Below are 19820 nucleotides of genomic sequence, written 5' to 3'. Positions count from 1 at the left end.
TTTGTCTCAAGTATTTTCATTATTTCAACTGTGACAGCTGCCACATGGAAAAGTTGGACTGAAGGTTAACTACCTGAACAATAGGTTGCTCCAAGCAATCACCATCAAGATACAGAAACAGGCAACAAAGTTAGTAAACTTTAATAGCTCAAGGGGCTCAGGACAGACAGGTCTATTGCTTGTGGGCATCACAGGGAAGATGGATTGACTGCTATGTATAGGGACCATACATCACCCCAGTAAAAAAAAGTTTACTCACCTTTATCTTTGGCCAGCTCCGGGCCTTGGTCTCCCTCATTGGTGCCTCACTGACTTTCGGCTGCCTCAGTAAGGGGGGGGGGCACCTCTGTTGCACCATTCGGTCACCATAAATCAGTGACACTGATATTATGCCCCACGTTGCATAAACACCCAATTGCTAAAAAACACCGTAGCCTCACATTCACCATGAGCAACAGGTTGAATAGCTTTGTTAACCTGATAGGATAAGATGGATAATTCAGTAGACAATTTGTTTTTACACATTATATTGTTGAATTAATTTTCTCTGTTTCAATAGCTATATATACACATTAAAAAAATATATAGAGAGAAAATTTGACAACTAGTTGGTGAAGTTTTGGATTCATATATTGTTTATTGGATGTTAAATGATTAGGTGAGTAGATGATATTTAACTTGATAATTAGGTATAAAATTGTCAAATGGTCACAGTTTAGCCACTGGTCAGTAAAGTAAAAGACGGACAGACAGCCATTTACACGAGTTGAAGTGATAGCTGCAAAACGTTAGACTGTACGATCAATGATATGTGCAGCTTCAATCACATTGTAAACTGGCTTTGGGGCTGCGGATTCTACCGCAGGTACATTCATTTTCACATTAGTTTTGTTGTTGATGACAATAAGAGGGTTCAGGTTTGACAGGATTTCCTCATTGACAGAGATTCCATCTAAGTACTGTTTCAGGAGTTGCCGGAGATGCCTATTCTCCTGCAGTAAGGTATATTTCTCTTGTTCCAAAACCTTCTGGTCCAAGAGGACCTTATTATAACGCTTCCAGAATTGTTCCAGAGCCACATAGTCCATCATCACCTTAAAGAAAAAAAAGGCACAAAGTGCAAATTTACTATAGTATAGAATCTAGGAAGATCAATCGCTTGCAGCAGATCTGGGAAAGCAACCTCCATATAAGCAAAATCCCAGCCTTTTGTATCCAAATCCCAATTAGGATCTATTTCAGTACTAATAGAAACACCACTTATTAAGATAAGCCAGAACCCAATTTTAACCTTCATTTCATTATAATATTTTACAATATGATGATAGTCACGAAGATGCATAATTTAGTCTGCTATCCAGTTGGACAGTAATAGTATCCTGTATCCCTGAAACACAGGGAGGTTTCATAAATTGAATGCAGCATGCATTCAAGTGAGCCAAATCTGGTCTATGTTCCACAAGACTAATTCATATCCTTCAGAGGCAAACCCCTCTCACATCTACCAGATCCAAACTCTACAATACCTATCTTCACCCAAACTTTAGCCGTACTCCACCCATTCCTACCTGAAACACCACTGATTCAAACTTCATCCACATCTTACCATAGTCAATTCACCTTTCCAATAAATTCCAACTTAACCAAACCCTGATCTTGAGATAGAGCGTATCCACCACTCACCTGCGCAAGCTCTTCACATGGCCTCGCCATCATCAGGTTTTGAACTTTTTTCTCCTCTTCTGGGGTCAGAGAGGAGGCATAGAATGGAAGAACTTTCTCTTCTTCCGTTTCCAGTTTCCTGCACATCTCTGCCATTTTCAGAATGTGTTCACCCTGGACACATCAAAGCAGTTAGCATTCACGACATGAAGAACAACAATTTTTCGAATTCATTGAGATGGGCTACAATGGTCATCCAAGTTTAACAGTACTGACGTTGGACCATGATCCACTTCTATACAAGAACTCTATTTGGGGAGGACTGGTATGTTGATAAAAGAGAATCCAGTAACACTTATTAAATTACTATCAGAGTTCTTCTTCACAAGATCCGAGTATATGTGGAATGCTCAAGTTGTGCATAGTCCAGTACATATCACAACACACAGTATTATCACACCGTGTAGTGTAGTTCCTGCTGGAATGTGCATAAGGAAGGCTAGATTTTGCAGAAGGGACAAAGTACTTCTTAATCATTTGTACAGAACAAACATTAGGTAATTAGAAGTAATCTTACAAACTGAATTGTGGCAACGTGCTGACAGATAAATATTCTGGAGCTTTGCTTGATTATCTTTCAGAATGGCCAAGTCATCCTTTGGCCTCTCCCCCCTACTCCTTTGAGCATCTTTCCCTCCTACCCCTCATTCAAAATCTTTTTCATTTACCCCACCCAAGCCCCACCCCAACGTCTTCACTTAGATGTCCTCCTTAGCCTCTGCACGGAGAAACTCCGCATCCTTGGTGACTTCAACCTACACCTTCCTAAACTCCCCTCGTCCCCCCTCCTCCTACTTCTATTCTCTTTCAATCTCACCGTTCATACAGATTCGGACCCACTTTGGAAATGTCAGAAATATCCCACTAATCGCCACTCCCTGCAAGCAACATCACGGGAGATTCTCTAATAACAGATAAATTACAATCTGACTCGCGTGACCCATGCATATCAATTGAATGTACTTTCCTCCATTCACTAGTGTTAATGAAAATGTTGGAGTGAATAAGAAGTGGGTTCCCCTAACTCTTTTCCTAACAGGTTTAGTTCTGGTACCTGAAACTTTACCTTATCACAGATGTTCTTCAGTGCTTTGATTGCAGCATTACTCTCGAGCGTTAGTTTGATGAGACGCTCATGCTCACGTGCTCGGAGATAATTCATCTGGCTTTTCTGCATCAGGAAGTGTTGCTTAATTGTTTCTTTTTCATCTCGTAGTTTTTTATTCTGTGCCTCACACTTTTGTGAATTGGCTGCTATCTTGATCTTAAGTGCTGCTATTGTATCCTTTTTGTAAAAGAAAAATGGAGTTGTCAAACTTCCAGTTACCTGTATAAGGATTAAACTTTATTTCATACTGATTTATTTTTTAAACTGAGAACTAAGGGAAAAGCCAAGGGCTATAGTGCAAGCAATACCAAGGTTGAAAAGGGTAGGACAGAAGACCAAGTAAGTCAGAAAGTAGTGATTAGATGATACCAAGCTTGAGTTTTAAATGGCTGTAGATAGTAGGAAAACAGACAGACGGAAGGAGGAAAGCAAGGAGCTACACAGTTTTAAGGTCCTGGTAAACAATGATATGGAGTAGCTGAGTCTGGTGTAGCGATTTTATACAATCATTCTCCCAACTTTTCCCACCAGGAGCGCATAGCGTGAAATTACAGGGGTTCTCCTCACAATGGCAGTGTGCATTCATAAACTCAACCCCTAGATTTCAACAGTGAGGATTTATTGGGGAACAATATGTCGGATATTTGGAGCTTACAAGGCACAACAGAGGAATATACAGAGGAGCTAGTATTCATAAAGCTGAGAGGGACAAGAAAGACTGCAACAGAAAGAAAAAGAGGGTTATTAATATTCTAAACAATAACTATCAAATGGCACACAAATTCAACCTCAGTAAAGTTGCAGCTGTAACAATTCTTGGTTTATAACTGGGGCATCTCTTCCCAAATATGGTCAAATTAAACTCTGCAATAGATGTGGTAAATAAAACAGGTAGAAATGTACTTAGTCAGACCTACTTGCATTCTCTGCAGCTTTTTCATCTGCATTTCAATCTCTTTTGCACTCTTCTCATCGCGTGTCTTCAATGCTTCAAATGCAATTTTCCGATCCTCGGTTGAGTCGATGTAGTTCTTCAGTGCATGTTGGAACTGTAGCCACAAGTCTTCCACTAACCCCTCCAGACGGACTCTGAGTGAATGCTTCTCCTCCAGGCTCTAAATGCAGCAAAAACATCATTTGTCTCACTAAGTACTAAGATTAAGTGATTTGGAAATAACAATAGGAATTACATAAATAATTTTTCTTTTCAGCAAGCCAATCTCGGGTTTTGCAGTAATTTCTGCTTGATAGCAACTCGGATAAGATTCATGAAAATACAATAATCAGTCTTGGTTCCTACAATGCAACATTAGTACTGATGAATTGGTCTTAATAGGAAAGTGATCTTGGGCTGTATTTGCTCTATGTTAACTTTCATGAAAAAGCCTCTGTGTATAAACAGTAAAAAGTATTAATAGGTTTCATCTGTTTGTACTGCAGCTATGAGTTGCTGCCATCTTAAAATCTAAAGAAAAAAATATTTGCTCAATAAGGACAGCTAAGAACTTTTTAAAGGCCCTTCACGAGAACCTCGTACAGAATTTGATTGGGGTGGGGAAAACAGAATAAAAAAAGGCGAGTCCTGAACCACATTAGTTGAATGAATGCCCAGATTTTGTAATATCACCAGAGCATTAACAGAAATGAATAATGGAGGAGTTTTCAGTCCCACAGCCTGGGTGCACTGGCCCATTGACAGCATCGTGCAATGCAGCAGAAGCAGAATATAGGAAGAGCTCAAATCACAGAACAAGCTACCCTAGGCTTTACAGTCGTATTCTTCCTTAACTTGCTGCTATTTTCATGACAAAAATACTGGACCTCCTTTCCTGCTACTCACAGTGATTGACCCAGAATTCAGATGCTCCGTGACATACTGCCACGCTGTTTATCTATGGAGTATGTTTGTGGGCTGCTCACCTCACCAAAAAGCTCATCCTGTTTCTTCACGGCCCAGTCGGCGAAAAGGTCTTTTCACGTTTTGCTATTGAGCCATTACTGATACATGTGCACATTCCACAGTTGGATGAACAAAACCTGTCATTTATGCCAGTTAATTGGTTTCTTCACTGCTTGAACGCGTGAAAAGAGTGTTTATTAAAGGCTTTTTGTGATTGGCCACAGTTTTCTGTCATTCCCATTAGTACATGAAATAAGCCACAGAAAAATCACAGTTATCTATCATCTTGAATGCTGGTCGTTAGGATCCAAAAATATCAGTTATTAACCATGTTCTTTTTAAAAAGTGGTAAATCATAGGGTAATTTTACAAGTCCAGACTGTTGGTGAGGAGCCTCGCTCCTGGCAGTGCATACTGGAAATTTGGGCGTGCCTGCCCATGATTTTCTGACCATTTTGAATCAATTGGCCAGAGAATCATGGGCAGTGTGCACCCAAATCTCTGAAATGTGCTGTCAGTGGGCGAGGCTGCTGATCAACAGACGCAGACTCATAAAATGACCCCTTGTGATGAACAGACTGAAAACTCAGCCTGAAAGTCGCTTCAGTACTGTTGAACTGTTGCTGATCTACAAAGTGCACGAATAGTTTGCTATCTTCTGATCTCTTTGTCTATTAATTTGATTGGGTCTATTAAATTGTTGCTGGGTGTTTTATTAACACAGTTAACCCTGTATATTGTGCATTTCTTGTTGCACTGTTTAATTGAACATTTTGAAATGATGAAAAGATACAAAAAATGAGTTTAATATTGGTCATACGTGTATCTGTCCAAGGGTTTGATTTCGCCATTTAAGCAATGAAGCTGTTCACAATCAGAATATTGCCACTGATATTTCATATCCTCTAATGTACATGTGAAGCAATAAGGGCTACTCGTCTACAATTTTCTTTTGGACAGTTCAAGACTTTTTTTTAAAAAGAAAAGTTCCTCCCTCCTTGCTAATTTTCTCCCCTCCCCTGTGGAAGCTGTTGACTCTCACTAGGATTCTGTTTCTCGGGCACCTGCCACTACCTCACCCAAGTGACCATTATTCAGTGAGATTTGGCAAGCTATTCGAATGTGGGATATCACATCTGAGCCTCAAAGGTCTTCTTGCGGTTTTCCCTGATGGCTCAATGAGTTTATCCAGTAAGTAGCTGAGCCATACAGACCAGAAAAGTCCCAGGTCCAAGTCCTGGTGATTTCAAAGTCCCTGGGCTGAGAAAGGCAAAATCAGTCTGTGTTCCAGATTCTGATTGTTATCCAGCGACCTCTGCTGGAAAGTGCGTGTGTGCAGACATTGGGGGAGGACAGGATTGGGCTCAGCTGTGATAGCCCCACAGTCCAGTAGCTTACCAACACTTGCTTGTTGGAGCTCACACATGAAGAATAGCTAATTTATTATGGTAGTGTCTTCAGAGGAGGAGGAGGGTGGTGGTTTCAGTATGAATACAAAAGTGCATTCACCATTTAGAAGTTCTGTGATAACATTTAGACCCAGAAAAACTACACACAAATTTAATTCACAGGATTTAATTTTAAAATTATATATTTTGTTCTTATCCAAATATTTCCTGTATTCTGACAGCACTTGATCGAATAAGGGCATCCAACCCCTTATTTTGCTGAATCAGTAGTGTCCAAGCTTCCTTACCTTGTTCTTGAGGTCATCCCTTGTGCTGTTGAATTCTTGACGCGCATCGTTTGCGACCTCACTGAAGATCTGGTCCATTGCATACATGATATCCTCTAGGTTAGTCATCTCTTGCTCATGCTGCGCAATCATCTGCTGTCTGTCAGATGTACATTGAATTTAACAATTACTATAATAACCACAACACATAAAATAGATCACTTAATTACACTTTGCACCCTTATGTAATTAGAAGAGCATCACACAAACGAAAAATGATTTATTTTCTCGAAGTCATCCACTGGCACTCTGGAAGGATTTAGTTTCAACTTGAGAGTTAGAGGGCCCTCCGCATTGCCTGCTGTATCAGTATATGCCAACACCTCTTTGTAACCCAAACCTACTGTCAGTAAATGTGCGAGTTGAACACTGACCTCTCTGTATCAAATTCTTCCTTTAGTGACTTCAACTCTGCCTCAAACTCATTCTCTAACAAGAGCAGTCTACTTCGCTGCAGATCCACCAGCTTATCTACGTTCTGAACATGGTTGCGCAGGGCTGTTGCATACTGCTCCTCTGCTTCTTCCAAATCCTTTGTTAAAGCCTGGAGGAAGAGGCATTAGAAATAGATTACTGGTTCCTCTGATGGCTGTGAGTTTAAATAGTCCACTCAACACCATACTCTGTGGTATAGCAGGTTGGAGTTCCACTGCCCTACAGTACCTGAAACATTTGATTGTAATATGAAAGCTACAGACTGGTAAGGTCTTGGATCTCTGATTCCCAATCCCAGTGACAGTATTAGTGCAAGGTGTTGAGTGGACATGGTGCTTCTCAACAGGAAAAGCAAGAAGTGAATGATAAATCACTCTGGTGCATCTCTCACCAGGTGCAGCAGTGGCCAAGGCTTTGGAGCATGTTACATTTGTCCTGTCAGCCAGTAAATAGGATATACTGCAGGCAAAACAAAAAGATTGAAAATATTAGCTGTTTCAGCCATGTTGTTGAACGGAGGATTTAGTGGCCACCATCAATCTGAATGCTGACGATGGAGAATGATAGCCATCGTCACTGCCTCAGAGAGCATGGAAATATCTCACTTTAACCGGCAGGCAGTCTCCCTGCAGATTCTTCACTTCACTGCTAATCGATTTTTCCTAACAAATTAGCTCCTTTGCTTTTGAGCATGGTTTCTGTTGATATGAACTTGAGACATTGTATTATTGGGAAATTTAAATCTTCATCCACCAAATAATCGCTCACACATCTGAATATTATTTGACGATCCTATGTGTCACATCACAACAGATGAGAGAATATCGAGCAGGAATTGTTAAATAACACGGTCATAAAAGCACACAGTTCCTACACTGTCAAGACATTAGGATCGATCCTATGACCCAATGCAGGAAGCCACGCTCACAGGAAGTGCAAAAACGTTTGTGTCTGTGCAGTGTCCAGCTCGCAGTTGGCCTGTCTCCTTAAAGAGGAATGAAAATGTTTGTGCCCAGTCCTACTTTCTCGCCTTATTCAAGTTCTATTTGTATCTCATGACACAATTCTGGGACAATGGTAATTTCTCCTCTCACCCTGATGACACTGTCTTTCCGATCTACAATTCTTTCAAAGGTTTGACTCAAGATCTCAATGTCCTTCCGTAGTTCTGAGGCTTTTGCTTCCCGCATCACGGTGCGCCACTTCTCATTTAGCTTTAGCGTATTGAGACGGGTGTTGTGCTCTTCTTTGGACAGTTTATCCTGTAGGGGAAGAACACCCGGTGTTTATGCAGAAAGAGCAAGGTAAATCACACCACAAGTGCAATAGTCAAACCATGAAATAAATACAGGATAATGAGATGTAAATTGCAGGCTGTTATACATCTGCAAATTAATTAAACGCTTCCGATAAGAGAAAGTTGGCTTGAATTCTTTAAACTCGTTGTCTGCCATTTGTTATTTTATGGGGTTAATTCAATAATTCTGTGCTCCCAACAAGGAAGTCACACTCTAAAGGAGTGCTGGTCGGATACAGGGCTACAACATTGCATCCCCAATTCTCCGACCTGCGCTCCCTATGAGCTTGGCTTAAATGTGTTGATACTTTAAAAAATAATTTTGCTGCTTTCCTTCCCGGTTACAATAGCACACTGAATGTGTTATTATAAGCACCAAGACTTACAATAAATGGGAATCAAGATGACAGTGACACAGAATCAGATCTGTTAAGTCTCATTTATTTCTAGTGATAGTCACTGTTTTATGCAAAACATATGACCTATTTCCATGTGTTTAACTATAAAAACAGTAACTCAAGTCTATTCAATGGGTTTGCAATCCAAGTCACTGTCTTTATTAATAATCAAACTGTTTCCAGTAACCTGACATTTGCAATACTGTGTAGGATTCAGAGGTAAAGGGCATCATGTGGTCAATCCTGTAAAGCAATATATTTTTCCCAGTAACAGATCACAATAACAGATGGCACATTACAAAAGGTGGAAGTGGCCCCTATGTTTCTTCAGCACCAGTTAATCCCTAGATTGATTTACAAACCACAACAAAGAGCTCAGAATAAATTAAATGCATACATGAACATATAGTTTTCAAAGTACTGTAGGACACCGATGGAGCAAACAGGATGGCTAATCGTATTAACCTAGATCTGTAAACATGTAGGAAAATAACAATTATATCCAACATGGATAAAAATTGATTAATTTCAAAAAATGCAAAGGTATATTATGTTGGATACCGTAGTTATAATGTGTTGCAATGATTTATAATGAATCCAACAGACCTACAACTAAGGATTTCATTTTATATTCCCCACCCCCTCCTTACCTAAAGTTAAGGAGTCATGCAGCCTTCCTGCAGCTTGCTGAAACAACCAGTCTTCATATCGGATTCCACAGAGTGAATGCTGGCAGGGTATTTGACAGTGGTGGTGGTTTGGGTGGGGAACATCACAGTCCAGCCCAATTCTGTCCTCACCGACCATCTACTGATGCATACTTTTCAGCAAGGGTTACTAGATGGTGATCAGGAGTGAGACGCCAGGCTGGTTTCCCCCAACTCAGGAACATGCAGACAAACTGTAACATTCCCATTGCTATGCTGGCTGAGATCGGATAACTCTGCACTGACCAGCAATGGAACTTGGAATCTTCCTGGTTGGTTTGGCTGGTTTGCGAGCCATTGGGGAGGCCACTTTTCTAGGTTCTTGTTTTTTCCTGAGAGAATTTAGTCCCTCTATTTTCTCTACAGCCCACCTACCACCTGCCACTTGCAGCTAAGAGGCGGATATGTTACCAGGTCTCCACTCGTGCCACTTTTCAGCTGACCTTTAGAAGATGCCGAAGAATAGCCATGTCTGGAGTCCCTATTAAATTGAAAGGTTGTCCAGGAGAGGGTGATAAACATATTTAAATCACATTCCTGAGGGGGGGAGAGGGAGGTCCATTGATCAAGAAAATATATCCTCCGTTGTCATGTCTCCCTACTCAGTGCTGCTGTAGCATTGTTTTTAACACCACTAGTGTGAATTATCACTTTCCTCAGCAGCAAAAGTATCAGGAATATCTGTCCAATAAAAACCTTTGCATTTGGTGACTTAACTCCATATATCTCCAAAGCATTACTTTTGTGCATTCTGATTCGTTGAAAGCAATGTTCAAGTGTCACATTCATGCATTCTCATTCATTTCAGAAAACCAAAACTGTTTTTAAAAAAAATCAATTAAATAAGAATTTATTTCTTAGATACTATTTTTGACAAAATCTAAACAAAACTGTTGGGCAAAAAACGTTCAACCAGTTTTTGGCCACTGTAGCAGTTCTTCTCCCCCTCCCCATCAGTTACTCTTTAATTCTGAGCAGTATCCTGAAGGTCATTCCTGGACATCCCTCTCACTCCTTTCCTTCCATGAATCTCCCAGGCTTCAGGTGCTCCACCACTTACTGTCCCAGGCCTGCTACTCTCATAGTGGCTCAGAATTGCATGATGCTCTGTTGCTGCAACTTGCACTATTCTCATCAGTTTTCCCTCTTGGTCTCATCACTGGCCTCTCGATCTGGCTTGCACACGTACACTCTTTAGCCTGACGAGTGCAATCTAAGCAGCACTTACATTTACTCCGCAACCTCAGTTTGTATCAGCTTGGCTGAGTTCATAGCACTGTTGCCTCTGAATCAGAAGTTTGCATCTTCTGCCCTCTTTTAGATAAGACATTCAATTCAACTGAGGCCCTCTTTAGGTGGACATAAAATAGCCAATGGCACTATTTGAAGAGCAGGGAGCTCTCCCCAGTGTCTTGGCCAACAGTTCTCCCTCAACCAACACCACCAGCAAAAGGTCATTCATCTCATTGCTGTTTATGGAACATTCCTCGTCACAGATTGGCTGCCGCATCTATCTACACAACAATGGTGGCTGCACTTCAAGACTAATTCATTGGCTGCGAAGCGATTTGGGCATAGGAGGTGCTATATACAAGTTATGCTTTTCTTTTCTCAGGCCTGCCTTCATCAATGAATGTAATCCTTCTTGGTCTCAGCGAGAATATTCAGGAGCATTTTCACTCACTCCATGACCTCGGGCTTACCCTCCCCAGCGAATAACTTCAAACAAAGGAATTTCTCTTCGGCATCTTTCACAAGGCAATGACATTTTTTCAGCAGTCTAAGAAAAGACTAGCAACCATCTCTATTCTGGATTGCAATTTTCAGTTTATACCTCATAAATAATAAATGGTGGCCCCGTGAGGTTGGAGACACAAAGTGACTCAGCAGGGCCTCTGACCATGCAACCCCTCAGATAATGAAGCAGTCCGTGCCCGCATGCAGCAAGACCTGGACAACATCCAGGCTTGGGCTCATAAGTGGCAAGTAACATTCGCGCCAGACAAGTGCCAGGCAATGACCATCTCCAACAAGAGAGAGTCTAACCACCTCCCCTTGACGTTCAACGGCATTACCATCGCCGAATCCCCCACCATCAACATCCTGGGGATCCCCATTGACCAGAAACTTAACTGGACCAGCCATATAAATACTGTGGCTACAAGAGCAGGTCAGAGGCTGGGTATTCTGCGGCGAGTGACTCAGCTCCTGACTCCCCAAAGTTTTTCCACCATCGACAAGGCACAAGTCAGGAGTGTGATGGAATACTCTCCACTTGCCTGGATGAGTGCAGCTCCAACAACAATCAAGAAGCTTGACACCATCCAGGACAAAGCAGCCCATCCACCACCTTAAACATTCATTCCCTTCACCACCGGCGCACTGTGGCTGCAGTGTATACCATCCACAGGATGCACTGCAGCAACTTGCCAAGGCTTCTTCGACAGCACCTCCCAAACCCGCAACCCCTACCACCTAGAAGGACAAGAGCAGCAGGTACATGGGAACAACACCACCTGCATGTTCACCTCCAAGTCACACACCATCCCGACTTGGAAATATATCACCGTTCCTTCATCGTCGCTGGTTCAAAATCCTGGAACTCCCTTCCTAACAGCACTGTGGGAGAACCTTCACCATATGGACTGCAGCGGTTTAAGGCGGCAGCTCACCACCACCTTCTCAAGGGCAATTAGGGATGGGCAATAAATGCTGGCCTCGCCAACAATGCCCACATCCCATGAACGAATAAAAAAACTACCCCTCTACAGCAACAGTCAGCCCTTCTTCAAGTGTGCAAGAACCACACTGAGAAAGAGAACATAAACAGCAAGAGAGGAAGAGAAATGTAAAAAAATAGATAATATGAGATAAGCAGAGACAAGGTGGAGACATACATTTTTATTTTTAGTTGTGAGTAATGCCATAGGAGATTGAATTACAGTTATTGGAATAACAAGCAAATAGGACTTAATCACTGAGAACCCACCCCTCAATACAACAAGAAAACACAACATATCACTGCTACGGCATTACAGAAAATCACTCTGAGCTCCTCAATACACAGGACTCGTTACCATACCCTAAAAAGAAATATTAACATTTTCAGAATGTGAACATCATCCTCATGATTTCCCCTCGTGGCAAATTGAGACTCAGTCATGTCACTCAGCAGAGGTATTTAGTGGAGGTCAAGCACTTCTCCACAAAAAGAAATGAAAACATTGTTTTCCTGGGTCAATTTAAAGTACCAGAAGTGTCTACCTAAGGTAATAGGTTACAAAGCTTGGCACATGCCTGGAAATAGGTTGCCTCCTGACAGCTCCACTGGGGAGTGCTGTGCAATGCAGAGAGAATGAAAGAGGCAGTAGAAAATAACTAAATAATTATAATGCAACTTCTTTAAAATAAATATGAATACCTTTACTACAACTTCTTTTATAAACAGGTTAGTTGATAAGAACTGGTTGTAATTACATGAAAGGAATTGGGCGATTCCAACCAAATTCCTAACGAGGATGGTGTTATGTTTTGGGGTTTTACTCTAGATATTTTTCTTGGGTTCAGTGTCCCAGACAACTCCCATATGTAAGTCCTCACTTCCTACGACCCAGAGTGTGCCTTTTCCTGCCCAATATCAAGGTGATTCATAGTAAGCTTCCAGGAGATCAAACAGAAAACCTTTGTTACTGTGTTTCAGCTGCTAGTTATAACGTGTACTTCCATGTGATCTTCCTTGACTTCAAAAAGATGGTAGAATCTACATTTCACTACACCTTGGGTTAGGCTATAATCTACCAAATAGATTTCTTAAACAACAAATGGATAAATGAACAGAAGCAGTGACATACTGCACATCCACAGTGTAAACAGACTTAACTATCCCTCCTCAAAAGAATCAAAAGCTCACAAAGATTGCCCAACCACACTTAAGAAAAACATTTAGATTTGAAACAGAGAAGTACCTTTAAGAATTGACTCAGCATGTCCTCTTTCTTTTTTTGCATCTCTTCTTCCTCCAGCATTTTCTGCTGCATGAATAGCAGTCGCTCCTCCTCGGTCATTTTGGCCATTTTTTTACTCCCTTTCTTCGGCATGGTGATTCAATCTGTAGACTCCTAAAGAAATTTGCATATCACCAATGTGAAAAAGCATGCGCCCACCCATATAAGGCTCTCCATTAGAATGCAATCTATTATAAATAAGGGTATTGGACCTTGGCTTCTGACCTTTTCAACTTTGTCACGAAAACACTTTAGAATATGCAACAACAAAAAATGGCTTCCAAGGACCATTTTATAACATGGCTGATCTTTATTATTATAACCTATAATACATGTTTTGTATATCTTGTAACATGCACTTGTAATAGCTATTTTGGTCACATCTAAACTATATTTATACTTACCTTTGATTGAGCCCTCCCAGCTCTGGTCTCCAAAGCACTGCGCTTCTTGCTCTCCAGCTCACCTGCTCAATCTCAAGCTTCTCCTGGTTTCTTTTAGCAACAGCCTTCACCACCATCTTGAGCCCCTGCAGCCAGCACCCTGACTCAACCCCATCTCAAGAAATAATTGAGGATTCCCCAGCTTTCTTGTCCTTATAAACCATTTTACTTTCCATGAGCAATCTATCAGTAGATAAATAAATTGTATGCATACATGTCTGAGAGAGAAATGTGTATGTTTATAGCTATAAGTGACTCACTCTCTCTAGGGAAGATTGACAGCATTCTACCAAAGACAGATAAACTGGTCATTGCTGTTTGTGGGCCCGTGCTGCGGCAAAATAATTTTTTTTAAAATTTGCTCTTGGAATGTGTGCAACAATGGCAAGGCAGTATTTATTGCCCAGTCCTCGTTGCCCTGAGGGCATTAAAATTCAACCACGTCATGTGGGACTGGAGTCACAAGTAGGCCAGACAAGGTAGGGGTGGCAGGTTCCTTCCCTGAAGGACATTGGTGAACTAGTTGGGTTTTTACAGCAACCCAGCAACTTTCATGGTTATCTCCCTAGTGCCAGCCCACAAATTAACAGATGTGCTGAGTTCAATTTCCATGAACTCAGGACCTCTATATTATTAGGAATTTCTCATTCAGTATGTGGATGGCCCGACTAGAGAGGGGGCAAAACTTGACCTCCTCTTGGGAAATAAGGAAGGGCAGGTGACAGAAGTGTTAGTGAGGGATCACTTTGGGACCAGTGATCATAATTCCATTAGTTTTAAGATAGCTATGGAGAATGATAGGTCTGGCCCAAAAGTTAAAATTCTAAATTGGGGAAAGGCCAATTTTGATGGTATTAGACAGGAACTTTCAGAAGTTGATTGGGAGAGTCCGTTGGCAGGCAAAGGGATGTCTGGTAAGTGGGAGGCTTTCAAAAGTGTGTTAACCAGGGTTCAGGGTAAGCACATTCCTTATAAAGTGAAGGGCAAGGCTGGTAGAAGCAGGGAACCTTGGATGACTCGGGAGATTGTGGCCCTAGTCAAAAAGAAGAAGGAGGCATATGACATGCATAGGCAGCTGGGATCAAGCGGATCCCTTGAAGAGTATAGAGATTGCCGGAGTAGAGTTAAGAGAGAAATCAGGAGGGCAAAAAGGGGACATGAGATTGCTTTGACAGATAAGGCAAAGGAGAATCCAAAGAGCTTCTACAAATACATAAAGGGCAAAAGAGTAACTAGGGTGAGAGTAGGGCCTCTTAAGGATCAACAAGGTCATCTATGTGCGGAACCACAAGAAATGGGTGAGATCCTAAATGAATATTTCGCATCGGTATTTACGGTTGAGAAAGGCATGGATGTTAGGGAACTTGGGGAAATAAATAGTGATGTCTTGAGGAGTGTACATATTACAGAGAGGGAGGTGCTGGAAGGTAGATAAATCTCCGGGACCTGATGAAATGTATCCCAGGACGTTATGGGAGGTTAGGGAGGAAATTGCGGGTCCCCTAGCAGAGATATTTGAATCATCAACAGCTACAGGTGAGGTGCCTGAAGATTGGAGGGTAGCAAATGTTGTGCCTTTGTTTAAGAAGGGCGGCAGGGAAAAGCCTGGGAACTACAGACACCGCGGTGAGCCTGACATCTGTCGTGGGTAAGTTGTTAGAGGGTATTCTGAGAGACAGGATCTACAGGCATTTGGAGAGTTATAACTTGGTGTTGTAAAATTGTTTACAATTATAAAATAATGAGGGGCTTAGATAAGGTAGATAGTCAAAATCTTTTCCCAAAGGTAGGGGAGTCTATAACGGGGGGGGCATAGATTTAAGGTGAGAGGGGAGAGATACAAAAGGGTCCAATTTTTTCACTCAAAGGGTGGTGAGTGTCTGGAACGAGCTGCCAGAGGCAGTAGTAGAGGCGGGTACAATTTTGTCTTTTAAAAAGCATTTGGACAGTTACATGGGTAAGATGGGTAGAGAGGGATATGGGCCAAGTGCAGGCAATTGGGACTAGCTTAGTGGTACAAACTGGGCGACATGGACATGTTGGGCCGAAGGGCCTGTTTCCATGTTGTAAACTTCTATGATTCTATTAGTCCAGCACCATAAACACTAGGCTACTGTGCCCACAGACATGTTCCCCTACATAAGAAGTCGTTTTAAAGTAATTAATTTTGCTACGCGTAAATGCAAGCCTCCTTTTTTTCCATAGCAAGTTCAAAGGAGACAATGCCTCAGATGGCCACCTTTTGCCAAATGGACAACCAGATATTATAATGGTAGAATTCTGGCTGGAGCCAGAATATGATATATCAAAGAGTGTGTCAGTAAAGTGCAGCAAATCCCAGAAACCTGCGATCACAGGAATGTCAAGAGAGCGTCACTATCTCCGTTTGGTCCGTAGAAGACACGACGCGATTCCACGAAAGTAAATGGGGAGGGAAAGGGGGAATCTTCAATATAAAAACTGGCCTTTTGGTCTCAAGTGTACATTTTTCTGGTCCGCCCCGTGTGACTCTCACTATCATCACCATCCTCATCCTCCTCCTAACAACGCCTCAGCTTCCTGCACAGCCAGTCCCCTACTCTGCGGGCCTAGCTCCGGGGGACATCTCCCTTCGTCACCCGGGAGCTCGGCCTGTGCGCTGTGGACAAGTGACTCCGCGCATTATCTCGCTGTTTCTCACCGCCCCTCGATCTCTTCTTTCTTCGCTCCTTCTGAAGCACCGCGGGCACGGCCCTCTCCTGCTTTCTTGCGGTAACCTAGCAACCGCTCGGTCGCTCAGTGCCCATAGCAACCGCCACCAACGAGTTGGAGGCAAGATGGTGTCTCAATTCCCCCTTCAACAACGACACATTTCGGACTGGAGGTAATGGGCAGCGGTGTGTTTTAAAAATATATTTTTCGAGGTCATCTTTAATCAGCCCAGATGAAAAATTACAATCTAAATTGATGTTATAGATAATCCAATATGCGAATGTATTTAAATCTTTTTTTTGTGCAAAACCAATTGTACAATTTGGATTATTAAAGGAAATCCATGGTGAGAAAACTTCAATTAAACCCAAATCACATTTTTTTAAAAAGTGACATTTAGGGTAAGAAAAAAGCAGCAAATAATTTTGTATTATATTCCTCGGGAAAATATTTGGCAAAATCGTGTGAAATAATAGCACCAGAAACTGAGGAGCTGTCAACATTGAGCAAATGATAAGACTGAGATAAAATCACAACGTAGAAAACTAGCAAAAGCTGTCAAACAGCTTCAAAAAATATTACAGCTCTGAAAAAAAAACTGACAATTCAAAAAGCAGCCTATGTAATGGAATAAATTAAATTCTGTTTTCATTAACTATGATTCCAGTGTTTGGGGATCACATGCCATTATTGGTCTGTTTTTCTGTGAAAACCAAAACCCAATAGCTTTACAAAACAAATAGTCACACCGAGAGGGCAGTGGGACACGAGCTTGTCATAACTTAACCTGCAGGTAGACCCAGTGCCTGTTATTTGGGTGATAAACGGTCTCCTAAGCCCCCAATATGATAGGCAGGAAGCATGCGCACATTTTCGACTGGAAGTGCGCCACACGCCATATTGGATAAGGTGGTTGCGCTGATGTCAGGAGAGCATGTCAGGAATATTTATAGGTAGAAATAATGTATTAAATTTCGGCTCCTACGCTTCTCAATTTTCGATCAAACCCAGTGCTTCACTCACCACATGCTGAACTCGCACAGCACAACGTGGCAGGAGGGCCCCCATACTTACATACGGTGGAGCCGGGAGGAGCAGGATCGGCTACCGATCTCTCCCCCCCATCCCCCTCCCCCAACCGGCCATCGATTCATCCCCCAAACCCCCCCCAGGCCCAGGGCCTGATCTCTTCCCCCTCCCCCCCAAGCCAATGATCATTCCCCCACCTAGCGAACCCCCCCCCCACCTAGCGAACACCCTCCTTGACCATCGGTCGCCCCCCCTTCCTCACTTAACTGAGGGCCGCTGCTAGCATCGCAGTGGCCTGATCGCTAGCAGCGTCCCTCGGCCCTCCAAAGCATGTGATACGTGTGCCAGGACAACCCAAAGAACCACTGCTACAAGAGAGATTCCTCTGTAGTTTTCAGGGTCACTCGACTTCCCCCTTCCTGTGGATACAAACCACCACTATTAGAGATACTAAGCATAACGTTATTAAAAAAGCATCAATTTCTGTCAATTGGAGCCCCACAGTTCTCCCAATGGTTCAGTCAGTAAATACACCCCCCCCCCCCCCGTGTGATTCTTTTGACTTTCTTTACAAACTTGCCTCTCTAAACTGCTTAAGCATTGACCACAATTTGCTACCAAATCACCCCATACAAACAGTCCCACTCTGAGTTGAGTTAAGAGCAGTTTTTTGCCTTTGTCAACTATTTTGCTTTGGATGCTGCCAACAGAACAGGCTCTGAGATACATCTACTAGTCCTTGGAGGGCAACATCTGAGGCTCCTCTTAGCAACAGGATTCTGATTAGGTGGTTGAAGCTAAATAAATGCTATAAAACTGTCTTCATTCTGACTGCTTTATAAACATAGTGCACAATGTAACATGTCTGGGATTAAATTACTTATCAATCTATTCAATCATGTTTGCTTTTTTAATAGAGATTTGATGCACTGTTAGACAGCAGTACTCAGTGGAATTGATTTGTGTGGTAACTATTCCCATTTATTTTTTCTGTTTACAGAGTTTTTTGTTCAAGTTGAGTTGGAGTAATTCACAGGAAAATGTTACATCAAAATTATGAAGCCCTACAGTTCTCCCAATGGATCAGTGGGTAAGTGCATCACCTGATGTGGTATTAGGCTAAATTTGATCCCTAGTCTGTGTGGAATTTAGCCCAGGCAGGGGGCGGGGCTGCTACAATTGAACTCAGTGTCCCTGGGCTAGGGAAGGGTTAAGCCAACCATGGTTTCCAGTCCTGATCACTATTAGTTACTGGAATTCCATGTGTGTGGGTGTCAGGCAAGGACAAGATTTGGCTTGGCTGTGATGATCCCTGCAGTTGAATAGTGCACCAACATTCACTGTCTAGATTCACACGTGCCCATTTTGAATTCCCACTCCTGCCCACCGGCCCTGGCATCACTCCAGCTGGTTTTGGGCGGGAGACAGTTCTGCCAAATTCAAATGAGGCCTGGGAGTTAAAATAGCTCAGGCCTCACGTTCAACTCACTGCAGGAGTTTCCCTCCTGCCCTGCACCCTGCCTGCCCCAAACGTGCCGAGAGTTAAAATCGGGGCTTCAGACTCGAAAAGAGTTGCCAAATAAAACCCACAAGATGCTTGTATTTGAATAAAATGGCAAGGCCCCACCCTTGGATATCTGCTGCAGGCATGACATAGATTCTAGGCTTTTGACTATCAACATTTAAAAAAAATCATTCTGGGGATATGGGTATCACTATCAAAACCAGCATTTATTGCCCATCCCTAATTGCCCTTGAGAAGGTGGTGGTGAGCCGCCTTTTTGAACCGCTGTAGTCCATGTGGTGAAGGTAATCCCGCAGTGCTGTTATATACATTATATATGTCTATTGGGTCCACCGGTAATACAATCAATTGCTGCGCCAACAAATTGAATTATCCGATAATTTGAATTAAGCATTTTTGAATTCAGAGTAGACTTTATACACAGTGTGCTGATCTCCTCTAACATGCGTTTTAAGAATTTTTAGGAACCAGCAAAGACCATTAGGAGTTCCAGGATTTTGACCCAGCGATGATGAAGGAACGGCGATATATGTCCAGTTTGGTAGGTTGGTGGAAGTAGGTAGCCCCAGTTGACATTGTATACCTTGATTTTCAGAAAACCTTTGACAAGGTACCACAAAATAGGCTACTTAATAAGATAGTGTCATATGGAACTAGCAAGCAGAGTTTGGGTTAGATAAGGAATTGGTTGCATTCTAGAAGGCAGAAGGTTGTTATTAATGGCAGTGTTTCTGTGTGGGGACTGGTTACTAGTGGAGTCCCACAGGGATTGGTGTTAGGCCTGTTGCTCTTCACCACCTTCATCAATGAGCTGGATGAAGGTGTT

At 42.3% G+C, this 19820-nt stretch overlaps 1 protein-coding gene and 1 long non-coding RNA gene across 2 annotated transcripts; one reads left to right on the top strand and one right to left on the bottom strand.

The window, feature by feature from the left end:
- Positions 1-618: 618 nt before the first annotated feature.
- Positions 619-16560, bottom strand: ccdc65 (coiled-coil domain containing 65). The gene is made up of 9 exons (XM_067976323.1): positions 16430-16560; positions 13268-13420; positions 7995-8162; positions 6840-7009; positions 6427-6565; positions 3748-3945; positions 2789-3007; positions 1684-1836; positions 619-1094 (listed from the first exon to the last, which is right to left on the bottom strand). The coding sequence occupies exons 2-9, from the start codon at positions 13397-13399 to the stop codon at positions 789-791; spliced, it is 1485 nt and encodes a 494-aa protein (XP_067832424.1). The 5' UTR covers positions 13400-13420; positions 16430-16560; the 3' UTR covers positions 619-788.
- LOC137306942 (uncharacterized) lies at positions 16548-19528 on the top strand. Its single transcript, XR_010958967.1, has 3 exons — positions 16548-16612; positions 18470-18559; positions 19450-19528. It is a non-coding gene; the product is annotated as an uncharacterized lncRNA (long non-coding RNA).
- The last annotated feature ends 292 nt before the right edge of the window (positions 19529-19820 follow it).

This window comes from Heptranchias perlo, chromosome X, assembly GCF_035084215.1.
Source record: "Heptranchias perlo isolate sHepPer1 chromosome X, sHepPer1.hap1, whole genome shotgun sequence".
Classification (NCBI taxonomy): domain Eukaryota; kingdom Metazoa; phylum Chordata; class Chondrichthyes; order Hexanchiformes; family Hexanchidae; genus Heptranchias; species Heptranchias perlo.
The sequence above is the reverse complement of the archived record's forward strand: the minus strand, read 5'-3'. Positions and strand labels throughout refer to the sequence as shown.